The sequence below is a fragment of the Sorex araneus genome, chromosome 5 (assembly GCF_027595985.1).
Source record: "Sorex araneus isolate mSorAra2 chromosome 5, mSorAra2.pri, whole genome shotgun sequence".
NCBI classification, from domain to species: domain Eukaryota; kingdom Metazoa; phylum Chordata; class Mammalia; order Eulipotyphla; family Soricidae; genus Sorex; species Sorex araneus.
This window is the reverse complement of record NC_073306.1, coordinates 152,992,995-153,006,195: the sequence shown is the minus strand read 5'-3', so window position 1 is coordinate 153,006,195 and position 13,201 is coordinate 152,992,995. Positions and strand designations below refer to the sequence as shown.

Here is a 13,201-nt window from a genome sequence, read left to right as displayed (position 1 = left end):
GTGCCTAAATTATAATATCTGAATTATAAAACACTTCGGTCCAAGAAATCTGTGAATGAGATTGTGCACTTCTGTGCATTTTGTTTTGGGGGACAGTGGCTTTTTAGAAGATTTCTTTATTATAATTATTGCTGAAGCGATAGCACAGTGGGTAGGGTGCTTGCCTTGCACGCTGCCGACCTGGATTAGGTTCCTCCGTCCCTCTCGGAGAGCCCCGCAAACTACCGAGAGTATTGAGCCCGCATGGCAGAGCCTGTCAAGATACCCCTGGCATATTCGATATGCCAAAAACAATAACAACAAGTCTCCCAATGGAGACATTACTGGTGCCCACTCGAGCAAATCGATGAGCAACAGGATGACAGGGACAGTGACAGTGATTACTTTCAGACTTTGGGCCACACCCAGTGATGCTCAGGGCTTACTCCTGGCTCTGCACTCAAGAACCACTCCTGGTGGTGCTTGGGGGACCATATGGGGTGCTGGGATTGAACCTGGGTTGGCAGCCACAGGCAAGGCAAGCGCTCTACCTGCTGGACTATTGTTCTGGCCCCTTTTATTATTGCTTTTTTGGAAAATTTAAAAATTGAGATCCTGTGGTTTACAACACTATTCATAACGCTTTCCTGTGCACACAATTCCAGCACCACACCCCCACTAGTGTCCCTCTCTCTCCCGAGAACCCAAGCCCCTCCCCCCGCCCGCCCCCCGCCCCAGCCAACTGTGTGGATCAGTTCTGCCACTGCTGTGTCTTCCAACACGCGCAGTGGGTTAGGGGGACACACGCTTTACAAGTGAACGTTCGTCTGCCAGAGCGAGAGTCCAGCTCGCGACCACGCCGGGCCCCTCCCTGGCGCCCCATATGTTCCCCGAGCCCCACCAGGAGTGATCCCTGAGAGCAGAGCCAGGCGGAAGCCCCAAGCACTGACAGGTGTGATGTGACCCCCAAACAGAAACAAAATAGAAGTGAATGTGAGCACTTCTAAATGAGTCACTGCTGGCTTTGGGGGCCCTGCTGGGGCAGGGCTTGCCCGTGTTTCCAGCAGTGCCCTGATAGACATTTCTCTCCCGGGAAGCAGAAAAAGAAGCTGGAGGAGGTGCCCAGCCGAGTGGTGAGCGTGCCAAACCTGGCCTCCTACGCCAAGAACTTTCTGAGCGGCGACCTGAGCTCGAGGATCAGTGCTCCTCCCCTGACCAAGTCCCCCAGCCTGGACCCGAGCCCCAGCGGCGGCCGCCCCTACAAAGCCGCCCAGTCTCCAGACGTGAAAGCTGCCGCCAGGTAGGGGTGCAAGCTGCAGAGCCCCCCCCACCCCCTGCCACCAGAGCGGGGAAGTCCGGCCTTTCCTGGCATCTGAGCAGAGTCAGAGCAGTCAAGCCAGTCCTGTGCGAGCACAGGGGAGGGGGTGTCCTCACACGTGGTCCACCCAGGCTCCATCCCCAGCACCCCAGATGGTTCCCCGAGCCCCGCCCGCGGTGACCCCTGAGCGCAGAGCCAGGAGGAAGCCTGAGCACGGGCAGGTGAGGCCCAATGCCCCCCGTAAAAATAAAATAAATAAGATGAAGATGATCCGTCTGTCTCATCAGACTGATGTGAGCCTGGAGGAGCCGATCCAGAGACGCGCTTTCCTCAGTGGCTTGGAGTCTGTCTGTTACCAGGCTTAATCGAAAGGTTAGTTTGTTGCATCAGCTTGCAACTGTTTTAGCTTTGATTGTTTTTAGGGCCACACCTGGCACTGCTCAGGCCACATGCAGTGTTGCTCAGAGCTTCCTCCTGGCTCTCTGCTCCGGGGTCATTACTCGGCAGGGCTTGGGGAACCAGAGGAGGTGCCGGGGATGGAACCTGTGTCAGCCCGTGCAAGGCAAACACCCTGCCTTCTCCACTCGCGCTGGCCCCCGCCAAACAGAAAAGAAGCAGTTATCTTTCCCTGAAAGGATGGTGGGGATCACATTGATTATTGAATATTTTTGAAATCAGCTCTTTATTTTTTTTAAGGGCACAAGAAGGCGAAACAAGCCAGTCCAAAGAACCCCAGCCAAAGCAGGGCTCGGCCCACCAGGAATGGTTCACCAAATATTTTTCTTTCTAAACACACGCTTGGGATATGTCATGAAGACACTGAAGAAATTTCCTCTAAAACATCTGGTGATCTGAAGCCGAATGAACCAAAACACCAACCAAATAACTTGCTTGTTGATATGTGACAGTCAAAAAAAGTTGGTATTAACATCCCCGACCCCTTCATTGTGGCACCACCTCATTAAAGAGAGTGAGTCTTTGACATGGAGAGATACCAAACAGTGGCGTTAAGAAAGTACCCATAGAACAAGGTCATAGCGTGGCCCAGGAGCCACACGTGTTATGTCGTGTAAGACTGCCTTCTGTGTTGTGGAATATCAGACTTTGTGACGTCCATCATCTACCTTAATGGTGTCATTTGATGTTAGGATCTCAGTCATCTCCATGTGAAAAGTCATTGCTGTGTAAATGCTAATGGTTCCAATATGTACCTCTAACCTCAATAGGAAGAAAGAAGATAAAGTTCAGAAGAACTGGGAAAGCAGATTAAGAAACCAAACCGAAACTCCAACTACCAATGGACCGTAACAGGCCTTGCCACACTCAGGTGGGATCGTTTGACTTCCTGGGCCCAGGGACTGGTCCATCTGCGAGGGAATAACACCTACCTCCTTGGGGCCCTGGGGAGAGAAGGCACTGTGCATGAACTGGAATGAAAACACTGCCAGGATTTTTCTGGGGAGAATCCGTCTCGCCTCACCCCTTCTTGCTTTCAGTGGCTGCAGGTCTCCGTGGTTGCTCATGGAGCCTCCGAGACGATCCGTTCCTTGGCGTCAGAGAACTCCAGGGGCCCTCCAGCTTTGGGTTAGGACTTCGGCCTCTCGGTGCAGAGATGCTCAGTAAACTGCAGCCGGGAGTGTTCTCCCCTGGGGCTGGCCTGCGGTCAGTCGGCACCCACCCGCGGGGCCCCAGTGGCGCTGTGTGATTTGACGGGTCTCAGCACAGCTTTCTGTCCTCCGTCCTCCGGTGCTGGCGCAGCAGCGGCCTCTCGCCCAGTCTGTGCTGTCCGAATCCATGCTCTCTGAATAAAACTCGAAACTGGGCAGTGAAATGGTCTTGGTGTGCTTTGGCCCAGCAGAGGAAGGTGAAATTCAGAAGCCCACATCAAATTCAGTCAGATCACCCTCAAACAAAAAGGAGCTGCTTATATGAGTGTAAATGAAATGCAATCATAACACAACTCGTAAGTGAAAGCTAAAGGGATTCCAAAATGCAACAGTTATCGTGTCAGGTTCGCACGGTGGAGGGCTAAATTTACTACCTAGTCAGAACACACTGTCCTAGGGCCAGAGTGATAGTACTTCGGATGGGGCATTTGCCTTGTAGGCGGTCAACCCAGGTTCAATCCCCAGCATCCCATATGGTCCCCTAAGCACCACCAGGAGTAATTCCTGAATGCAGAGCCAGGAGCAACCCCTGAGCATAGCTGGGTGTGACCACCCCCCATGCCAAAAAAATAATAATAATAATAATAACCACTGTCCCAGTAAGAGCATTTTTCTTAATACCTAAATTTTATTTTTATAAAGTTGTTCACAATAGTTCATTACAGATAATTTCAAACACCAATCCCACCACCATGCACCTTCCCACCACCATAAGAGGAAGGTGTGTGAAGATTGCTGTATTTCACCCTGGAGCCATTTAAGCCCTTGCAGAAGGGATTCCAAGCATGCATGTTAAACCCAAACAAATGTGTGCTACTTTTGGTATATCAGTGGGCTAGAGTATGAGAGGTCCAGGACATTCTGTGTCACCCTCTGCTGGGAGCTTTATTTCAGTCTCTGGATCTTGGTCATTGATGAGATAATATGGCACCAGGGGCAGTTTGTGGGTGTGGCTGCCAAGTTACTGGAAAACTGGGGATCTGAGAGTAGAAGACCCAGTTCAGCTCTGAGTGAGCTTAGCGATCTCAGTCACGGGTCCTGCATACCTGGGTTTTTCTGCAGGTTCCCCGTAGGTGAGGCTCATCCAAGCCTGTGGAGAGTGGCCTTGAGGATGGCTGTGCAGCTGTGTTCTGGAGGTTTCGGGTGCCAGGGTTCTGCTGGGGCAGGGAGGGAAATTCAACCTGCCCCCCCTCCCCCCGCCAGTTGCCCTGATGAAGACAGCCTGGCTTGAGGTCAGGATGTTGTGTTGCTCTAAGAGCATTTTTTTTTATCACATGACTTACCACTAAATAGTAACACACCATATTACTTTTCAGTGTCACTTTTGTACATTCTTGTTTCTTACTAAGGTTAAGAATTGTAGGGTTGTTTTTATCCTGTGTTTTTTAAAACACTGCATAACGGTGGTTCTACCTTTGTTCAAACATTTTTTCCAACACTCTGCAAGTCCGGATGACAGGCAAACTAAGTAGCGCTCTATACCAGGTGTCTTCATGCTGGCCCACGGGCTAGCGCAGAGCCAGAGGTGCAGATCCAAACAACTGGTCTACCAGGCCACAGGCGTGCAAGCCTGAAGCTGGTCTGCCTAGCACGGTGGTTGTAAGTGCTGGTCCGTGGAGCAGTACGCGGACAGGAACCAGCTCACAGGGGTAGAGAGGCTGCAGGAAAGGAAGCTTTATACCACCGTCTTTTAAGCAGGATATTGGCCGCAGGATCAAATTTTCCTGGGACCCTTGATCTGTTTTTATTTAGTTTGGTTTAGGGGTCGTCACATCTAGCTGTGCTGAGCTGTGCTTAAGGATCACTCCTGGCGGGGCCCAGGGGACTCTATGGGGTGCTGGGGTTCAAACCTTGGTCAGAAGTGTGCAAGGCATGTGCCTTATCCACTGTACTCTCTCTCCAGCTCCCCTTCATGTTTCAAATCTCATAGCAGGTGGGCCAAAGAGCTCGTTAAATTCTTACACTCTATTAGAACTTTGGAGCTGGAAAGACAGTGCAGGGGCAAAGGCGTGTAACTGGCATGTGTCTGACCCTGGTTTGATTCCCAGCACCATGTGGGCTCCCAGGCACTGCAGGAGTGAGCCGACTACCAGATATGCTGCTTCATCCCCCACCCCCACTCCCCGCCCCTCAAAAAAACCTCTACTGGAACTGTGCGTGCTTGCCGTTTCTCCTGTCGGACACATTCCTTGGGGATGAAGGTGTGAGGCAGCTGGGGTAGGGATGCACAGGTCTTACGTGCTTGTGCTTCCCTCAGAAAGAATTTTTATGGGGCTGGAGTGATAGCACAGTGGGTAGGGCGTTTGCCTTGCACGCAGCAGACCCAGGTTCGATTCCCAGAATCCCGTATGGTCCCCTGAGCACTGCCAGGAGTAATTCCTGAGTGCATGAGCCAGATGTAAACCTTGTGCATCGCCGGGTGTGACCCAAAGAGAAAAAAAAGAAAAAATTTATCAGGAGCACAAAGGAGTACACATATATTAGTATGTTAGTATGAAAAAAATGCCAACATCTAGCAGGGGTTAAAGTGAGGCATTTATTGAAGAGTGATGGAAAGAACAGATCCCCCTCCCCCTGAATGGTGCGGTGGGGTGGGGGTAGAATCCTGTCTTTGTAAATGCTTTAAGCTCCCCACCTCCCCAGCACCCTAGGGATCACCCTCCTGAATGGGTGTAGAGACCTGCATTTCCATGGGTTACCATGTGCATCATGGTGGGGATGACCTGGACATTATAAGCTAGTGTTTGTCCAGAGGTCACTGAAGACTGACCTTCCCCCACTACCCCCCCCCCACCCCGGGTAAAATAAATTAGGGAGAGATCTTCGCAGGGCCATAAAAATCCAGTTCAATTTACCATTAGGACCTGCCTGGCACCTGGCTTCGGGGAGCCCATTAACACTCTTTCCCCTTCCCATCCTCCCTCCCACTCTGGTGACCTTGGCCAAGGTCACTGCTACCCACAGCTCTACAGAGTCAACATCAAACCTCAGAAAAACACACCTGTTAGCTTACTGCTGGCCGTTCCCGTTACCATCCAGAAGTACCATCTGTGCTTTAACCAACAGCGCAGGCTGCCCTGTCCCAGCCAGAATACTGACAAATATAACTGGGTCAGCCACTGCCCCCCTTGGTGTTGCCTACATATCTGTTGGTCCCCCAAGAGCAGAGTGGTCAAGAGATGATGATGATGACTGTAATGGCTTGGAGGACACTGAGAAGATAATGAAAGGAGAAACTGAGTCTGATGGCGGTCAGCTCTCCCGGCTGGACCATGAAAAGGAAGCTTGACCTTCCTGGAGCATAAGTGGGAAAGAATCTTGCTGCAAAGAGGTTTTAATTAGGGTCGAAAAGAACAGACTGGCCTGACCATGGCTGCGTGCGGCATACTTGTGCCTGTAACTGCTCTGGAGCTGACGGAGCACCTGACGCAGGACTGACAACTGAGGCTGGTGGATCTTTATGCTCAGCCACCCTGCAGGGTCACCTGGTTCTGCAAGGCAACTAAAGTGGCTGAAGGGCCCTGTGCTGCCTCATTTATTCCACTGCTCAGCTCATAAGACTTCCCCTGCATGCATTTCCTGCAGTTCTCATCTACGCCTCCCACGGCCCATTTCCTCCCTGCAGGAGGTAAGTGGGGACTCCCCAGGTGCTCTCGGTGGCACAGGCAGCTACATAAGCAGTTTGTTACCATTCCGCCATTGCCCACTGGACCGTTCAGAGGCAGGACTCTCCCAACCTCCGCTTCAGCTGGGACTTCCTGGCACGAGACGGCAGCAGGAGACCCCCCAAAGTCAGACTGCACCTCCAATACCACTCACATTGCTGCCGGGCGGGCGGCGAGCCAGTCCCTCGGCCACCCTAACAGTGGAGGGGTGGGGGAGCCTGGAGGCAGACCCCACAAAGTGAAGTGCAAGGAAGGAGTGAGGGATGCCCATGCTCTCTAGCCAAGAAACGCTCCCCAGGTGGAGCAAGTTGGATTGTACATGCAGGGGGCCTCATCACGAACGGGGAGGCCACTCAGCAGGACGCCTGGCAAGGAAATGGGGCGAAGGCCTGGGTGACAGGTGCTCTGAGGGTCACTTCTGTGACTGGGAACCACAACAAATCTTTATTAACAGTAGGAAGGGCAGTGAGGATGCGGGGGTGGGGGAGGAAAGCCAGGGATGTTTGGAGGGTTTGGGGGTGTAAAGGGGGGTGCACACCAGCTGTGCTTAGGGCTTACTTCTGGCTCTGTGCTCAGGGATCACTCCTGGTGGGCTCAGGGGACTGAGTCAGCGGGTACAGGTAAGCGCCCTCCCCCGCTGACCCTCTCCAGCTAGGATGTTGGTATTTTGAGGGTAGCTCACTCACCTTTTGCTTCTGCACTCAGAAAACACTCACCAGTAGGTCTGCTTCCCTTTGCTGTGGGCTGAGGCACTCTGTGCAGGCCAGTACTCAGACTGCGCACGCCGCAGGACCGATGGGCAGTGCTCATCAGTGCCCGCCACCAGGGGAGAGCCCTGGGTGAGACGAAGGGCTGAGAGGCAGAGCCTCCAGACCACAGTGCCATGGAGGCCTGGCCGGCAGGTGCCACGTCTCCACCAGGCCAACACGCAGGAACCAAACTGAGCCAACACTGGGTGAGCCCCGACCTGGCTCCATCGCTGCGGTCTGTCTGCTCGGGAGCACCTGCCCCCGGGGGTGGTGCGGAGTCCCAGAGGCAGGGAGGGGCTGACTGCACGCCTCACCGGGCCCCTCCCAGCACCCTCAGCCAACTGCTTGCCGCAAAACCACCCTCAGAGCCGAGGGAAGCAACTGCGCAGAGCAGGCTTGCAGCACGCGGGGCTCGTCACATCGGCCTGCCGGGGAGTTCACTAGGCAACGAAGCCATTAAAAGGAAGATTTACAAAAAAGATGAAAAATTTACTATTTGACAGAATTTAATAAATTAAGATCAGTGAATTTAATAAACAGCAACAAATGATATGTACAAAATACGATCACTGAAGCAGTTCTTTTGGTTGAGTAATCCTTTATTATTGAAAGATTGCCTCACATCAGTTGCTGTAGGGTTTAGTACAGAAATCTAAAGCGGCTGAACCTTGAAAGCATGTGACTAAAAACAGTTTTAAATGCTTGAAACACACAATCTGATGGCATTTGTTGCCCACAGACAATATGCCACACACACATGCATACAAAACAAAAATAGCGCCTCGGGTGAAAGATAAGTACGCAGACCCTGCAGGTGGAGGGGAACTACGTTCCCACCGAGAGGGCAGGGCTGAGCCCCCAGCCACGCCGGTGAGCCACACAAGGCTGGCGGGAGAGACGTGCAGCCTGTGTCCCGGCGGTGCCCGGAGGGCTCCCAAGTTTCGTGGCATCCACGGGAGGGGTGGGTGAGTGCGGGGAGGGGCGGTCGGCGGTGGGGGCACACAAAGCAAGCACCCCAAAAGACACTGGGGCTCACATGTGGGCACAAGGCTGGAACCCAGAAGACGAGACGATCAGCGAGGAAGATCTCACCCACGGAGAACCAGACACGTCGTGAGGGGCCCTGGGAATGGACCCCCCACGCCCACCCCATTAACAAGAATCTTACTTACCAGGGCAAAACAAGGCAGCACAACTCACGGGCCCACAGCCAGCGCTGCGGGCAGATGGCGGCTTCTAGACTACACAGCCAGGCGGAAGCAGGAAAGCAACACGACAGCGGACACCGAGCCCCCCAGTAGGGGCGTGTCCGAGAGGGACCCACTGCGACACTGCTACACTAAGCTGGGAGAACGGATGCTCAGCCCGGGCTCCGAGAGCGCCAGACACGGCACCATTAGATTCCTCTTTCTTGAGGTAGAAGTTCCAGGGCGGGGTACCCCCGCCCCGCGGCGCAGGCGGCCGATTCACAGGTCAGCTCAGACTGACCGACACACCGACTACAAACGGGGAAATGTGACAGGGCGTACAAAACTGACCCTCCCCCACCCCCCCCACCAAAACGAACACCGACAGTTGGCCAAAGAACAGACACAAATAACGGGGTGGTGCACGCGCTTGTCTGCCAACGCTAATGCCATTCGCTACAGTATTCACAGAACTACAGGAGAACAGCGCATAGGGACGGGGAGAGGCGTCAGCTCGGCTTCATGGGCGCCGGGATGTTGGCCGAAGCCTGCTCCAGGTAGGCCAGGGAGCCCTGCGGGGCGTCGGGGGGCTGCCGCTGCTGCACGCCCACCTCCTCCAGCACCTGCTGCCAGTGCCGCAGCTTGGCGAGGTGCTTCTGCACCAGGGCGTCCTTCCGCTGCAGCTCGTTCTTCAGCTCGGACACGTCCTGCAGAGCAAGAGGCAGGCGGGTCAGGGGTGCAGGGACACCCTCAGGGCTCCCCATAGGCAGGAAGGAACGCAAAGGAAACAGCTCCCACTGCTGAGGGGTCCCGGAGCAGAGCCCAGAGTAAGCCCCCGTCACCCCCAAACAAGACAAACTGGGCTGCAGACTACCGCGACCACGCTGCTGGGCTCTAAGACAGGGACAGTGCAGAGCAACTTTCCCCAAGGAAGACGCCAGGGCAATGAACCGCTGTTATTTCTCAAGACTTTGCTTCAGTAAGGACCATACGAGTGACAGAATCCTAAACAGCGAAAGCAGCGCAGCCAAAATGACTCTTTCTCCCCTCGGCTCCTGGCAGCCCAGATCTCCCTACAGGCGCTACAGAGCACGCTGCCAGCTGTTTACGATTCCAGCAGCCCTGCTGAGTGTGGCTCACTCCCGGCTCCGTGCCCAGGGGACGACGTGCAGTGCCAGGGATCGAACCAGAGCTGGCTGCGTGCAAAGCATGCGCCCTAGCCACTGTACTCTCAGGCGTAAAGAATTTTTAAAAATGGGGCTGGAGCAATAAGCACAGCGGGTAAGGAGTTTGCTTTGCACGCGGTGAAACCGGGTTCGATTCCCAGCATCCCATATGGTTCCCCCACCCCAGCACCGCCAGGGGTAATTCCTGAGTGCAGAGCCAGGAGTAACCCCTGTGCATCGCTGGCTGTGACCCAAAAAGAAAAAAAAAAATTTTTTTTTTTAAATAATGATAATAAAATAAAATAGGGGCCACTCCTGGTGGTGTTTGGGAAGTAAGTCAGTGTCAAGGATCAAACCCAGGGCCCTTCCCACCTCTCTAGCACTTAAGTTATCACCACTATCCTCAAATTTTTAATTGAAACTTTTTAAGAGAGAGAGAGAGAGAGAGAGAGAGAGAAGAAAAGCCCTTGCCATAGAGGCAGGCTGGGGGTGGGGGGTGATGGGAGGGAACCTGGGGACACTGGTGCTGGGAAATGTGCACACACAGGTGGAGGGAGGGGTGCTGGAACACTGTATGACTGAAACCTAATCATGAACAGCATTGTGAGGGTCTATCTCACAGTGATTCAATTAAAAAAAAAAAAACCTCTTTATTCAAAACCTGGTCTTGACTGTACACCTAATTATACACCTGTATAATCTGAGTAAGGACGCAAATTCAGGAAACGATCTGACATGATGGTTTTGGTGCCAGCCCTGGCAATGCTCAGGGGCTGCTCCTGGCTCTGTGCTCAGAGGGCCCTTTGCAGGGCCGGGTGGAAGCTGGCAGGAGCCTTAACTGTCCTCTGCAGCAGCTCTTCAGCCAACCACAAGGGATCAGCCCTTTCACCTTCCCACCTTGCTAGCAGCCCATCAGAACAATGCTCCTGATGAAAGGTCAGCTTAGGGGAGCACTCATTTCCGAAACAACCGTCTCCAGGGAGTGCTTCCCACTGGGGCTAGCGCTGGCCTGCTGGGCAGGGAAGTTCCTCCCTCCCCAGGGCAGGGGTCCCAGGCACCCCCATCACATAGGCCCTGATCTCACTCCACCAAGTTCAGGGAGACCCTGCGTTGCAAGACACTTGGGGCAGAACAGTTACTTTCTGCTCTGGTGAACACCGAGAGGCCTCACTGTGTAAGGCGCAGGGACACGCGGCTCCAAGTCCCCGTGAGGAACTGAAGGGGCACTTGCCTCTTTGATGACCTGCTCCGGTTTCTGCACAGAGAGCTGCAATCTTTTCTGTAGGAAGAAACACTCTGTCTGTCTGGCAATATCCAAGAACTTCTGGATACACTGATCAACACCTTAAAAATAATAAAGTAAGGCCAACAGACACACACTTACAGTGAGACGTGAACAGTCAAGAGTATCACAACAGCACCTCAGAGATGAACGGTGGGACTTTATCCTGGCCCCAGCAATAGTACCACCCCTGTCCCGACTCCCCAACCACAAGTAAGAGATCTTAAAAGCACACAAAAGCCACGAGTTCTGCAGGAAAATAGTCCAGAGACCCAGCAATCAGTACCATCATTTCTGCTTAAAATTGAACACCTAAAATATGATACCCCCCCCCCAAAAAATAACCCAGACGCTCTGGTCACCTCTGCAAACAGAACTTTGTGTGGGACTTTGAAAAGCCCACCAATACAGTCCATCCGCAGGACCAGTCAATAAGCAGCAGGAAGCAGAGACTCTGCATCTCAGCCGCCCCAGAAGCTCTCTTAGGGCAGTCAGCAAAATGGGACAGACTGCGGCATCAAAATGCTCTGAGCTGGGCTGGAACCCTAGTATGGCAAGCCACAGCACTCACCCTGCATGAGGTGACCTGCACATCCCTCATCCCACATGCACACCTGAGCACTGCTGGGTGTGGCCCCAAAACACCAAAAATCAAAGCCTGGCCAAAGCCACAGCCATTAGAAACCTTGCAGGCAAACCACAGGCCACAGGGCGGGGGTTCTTACCTGTTCGAATCTCTTCCTGATCTGTGCCATTCACGTAGTCCTGGCTCACAAGGGAAGCAAAGCAAGCCTGTGTGATCAAAACATCCACGGAAGAGAAAGTGTCAAAGATCCTACTTCGGAGTAAGACCAAGACTGCTGAGCTCACCAGGGCGCTCGTGCCCCAGACCCAAGGAGTGGGCTGCCCGCAAGGGAGTGCCTGAGCTCTGTCCCATCTCTCCCGCCCCATCTTTCAAGTCAGTCACTCCCAAATGTCTGAATGCACTCACCAGGAAACGCATTTTGCCTACGCAGCTCCCCCGACCCCCAATATTCCTTTATGGATGCCATCCGCGCCCCACTACAAGATTCGAAAGTTCCTGACACAGCGAACCTCACAGCTCCAACGAGAACTTATGACTGATGATTCCTTGGCCAGGTTCGACCCCCACGGAAGCTACCAAGGCACTTAACTTTCAATTATCCTTTCACCCGGCCCCGCCTCCCCTGCTGCGGTTATAAACTCCTGCAAAGAACCGAATGTGCACCTTTCCCCTGACCTCAGTCTGCCCAATACCAGGCTCTGCCCGCCAAGACTGTCTTGGGGCTACCCTTGGCGGTGCTCAGGGGTCACTACTGGGGGTGCTCGGGGGCGCTATGAAGGTCCGGGAACGAACCCAGGTGACCTGCATGCATGGCAAGCTCCCCGTCCGTTGTATTGTATCTCCAGCCCCGAGCCCGACAATCTGGCACTGTCCTCGAGCTCCGCAAGTCCCTGCGACTGGGGCCCGTGCAGTCGCTCGGGAGCCCAGACGACACGGCGCAGGGCGGGCTACGTGCTGGGTGGGCCGGGTTCGGCCGGCGGGTAAAGACTCGGGCAGCGTCTCCTCATCTCCGCCACACACCAGCCTCCGACGACTCTCGTGCCCGCTGCCCTGAGCGTGCAGACCCGTATCGGAGGGGGGCGGGGGCGGAGGCCCTGGCGCGCCAAGGCACTCGACTGCGCATGCGCAGTTGTGCTGCAGGGCGGCCGGGTCGGCCCAGGCCGCGGGCCCCCGGCCCGCCCTACCTCAAAAGAAGATTCCAGCTCGTCCACCAGCGTACTGTTGGAAGTGCGAGGGGCGCCTGTGGCGGCGTGAAGAAGGGAAGCCTGGCCTGGGAGCCCCGGCGGGGGCTGCGGGGCGCCCGGCGGCTGCCCGGAGAACATGCCGCCCAGCGGAGCCGCCATGTTTGAAAGGGCGGCAGAAGGGGCCGACCGCGCCTGCGCGGAGCGGGGGCGGGGGTTGTGGGCCAGCGCATGGTCACGTGATCCGAGCCTTCACGTGACGGGGCGGAGCTCGCGGAGGCGGGTCCGGGAGCGCTGATGGAACCAGATGAGTGTGTGTTTCCCTTAGTCCCCTCCTCTATCCCGCAAGAAGCCGCTCCGGGCTTTTTACCTTTGTTTGAGACGGGGATTAGGGTTTGATCTAATTTCGTTAAAGATGTGC

The 13,201-nt window shown here is 54.5% G+C and overlaps 2 protein-coding genes across 2 annotated transcripts in view; one reads left to right on the top strand and one right to left on the bottom strand.

Annotated features, from left to right (window-relative positions):
* Nucleotides 1-3,313, top strand: part of FAM184B (family with sequence similarity 184 member B) — an 85,913-nt gene extending 82,600 nt beyond the window's left edge. Inside the window, exons 16-17 of the mRNA XM_055140463.1 lie at nt 1,080-1,279; nt 1,994-3,313. Coding sequence (XP_054996438.1) covers nt 1,080-1,279; nt 1,994-2,087 — 294 coding nt within the window. The 3' untranslated portion in view covers nt 2,088-3,313. The remainder of the gene's footprint in view (nt 1-1,079; nt 1,280-1,993) is intronic.
* A 4,643-nt stretch (nt 3,314-7,956) lies between these two features.
* On the bottom strand, nt 7,957-12,976 carry MED28 (mediator complex subunit 28). Its single transcript, XM_004616537.2, has 4 exons — nt 12,784-12,976; nt 11,739-11,805; nt 10,963-11,075; nt 7,957-9,272 (listed from the first exon to the last, which is right to left on the bottom strand). The coding sequence occupies exons 1-4, from the start codon at nt 12,940-12,942 to the stop codon at nt 9,075-9,077; spliced, it is 537 nt and encodes a 178-aa protein (XP_004616594.1). The 5' UTR covers nt 12,943-12,976; the 3' UTR covers nt 7,957-9,074.
* Nucleotides 12,977-13,201: the final 225 nt, after the last annotated feature.

Excerpts from the sequence above, each read along its gene's own strand:
- MED28 (XM_004616537.2), bottom strand. The coding sequence starts at position 12,942 with ATGGCGGCTCCGCTGGGCGGCATGTTCTCCGGGCAGCCGCCGGGCGCC. Across the intron at positions 11,076-11,738 it reads TCAGGAAGAGATTCGAACAG|GTGTTGATCAGTGTATCCAG; the intron begins GTAAGAACCCCC and ends ATTATTTTTAAG. Across the intron at positions 9,273-10,962 it reads CGGAGCAGGTCATCAAAGAG|GACGTGTCCGAGCTGAAGAA; the intron begins GCAAGTGCCCCT and ends CTTGCTCTGCAG.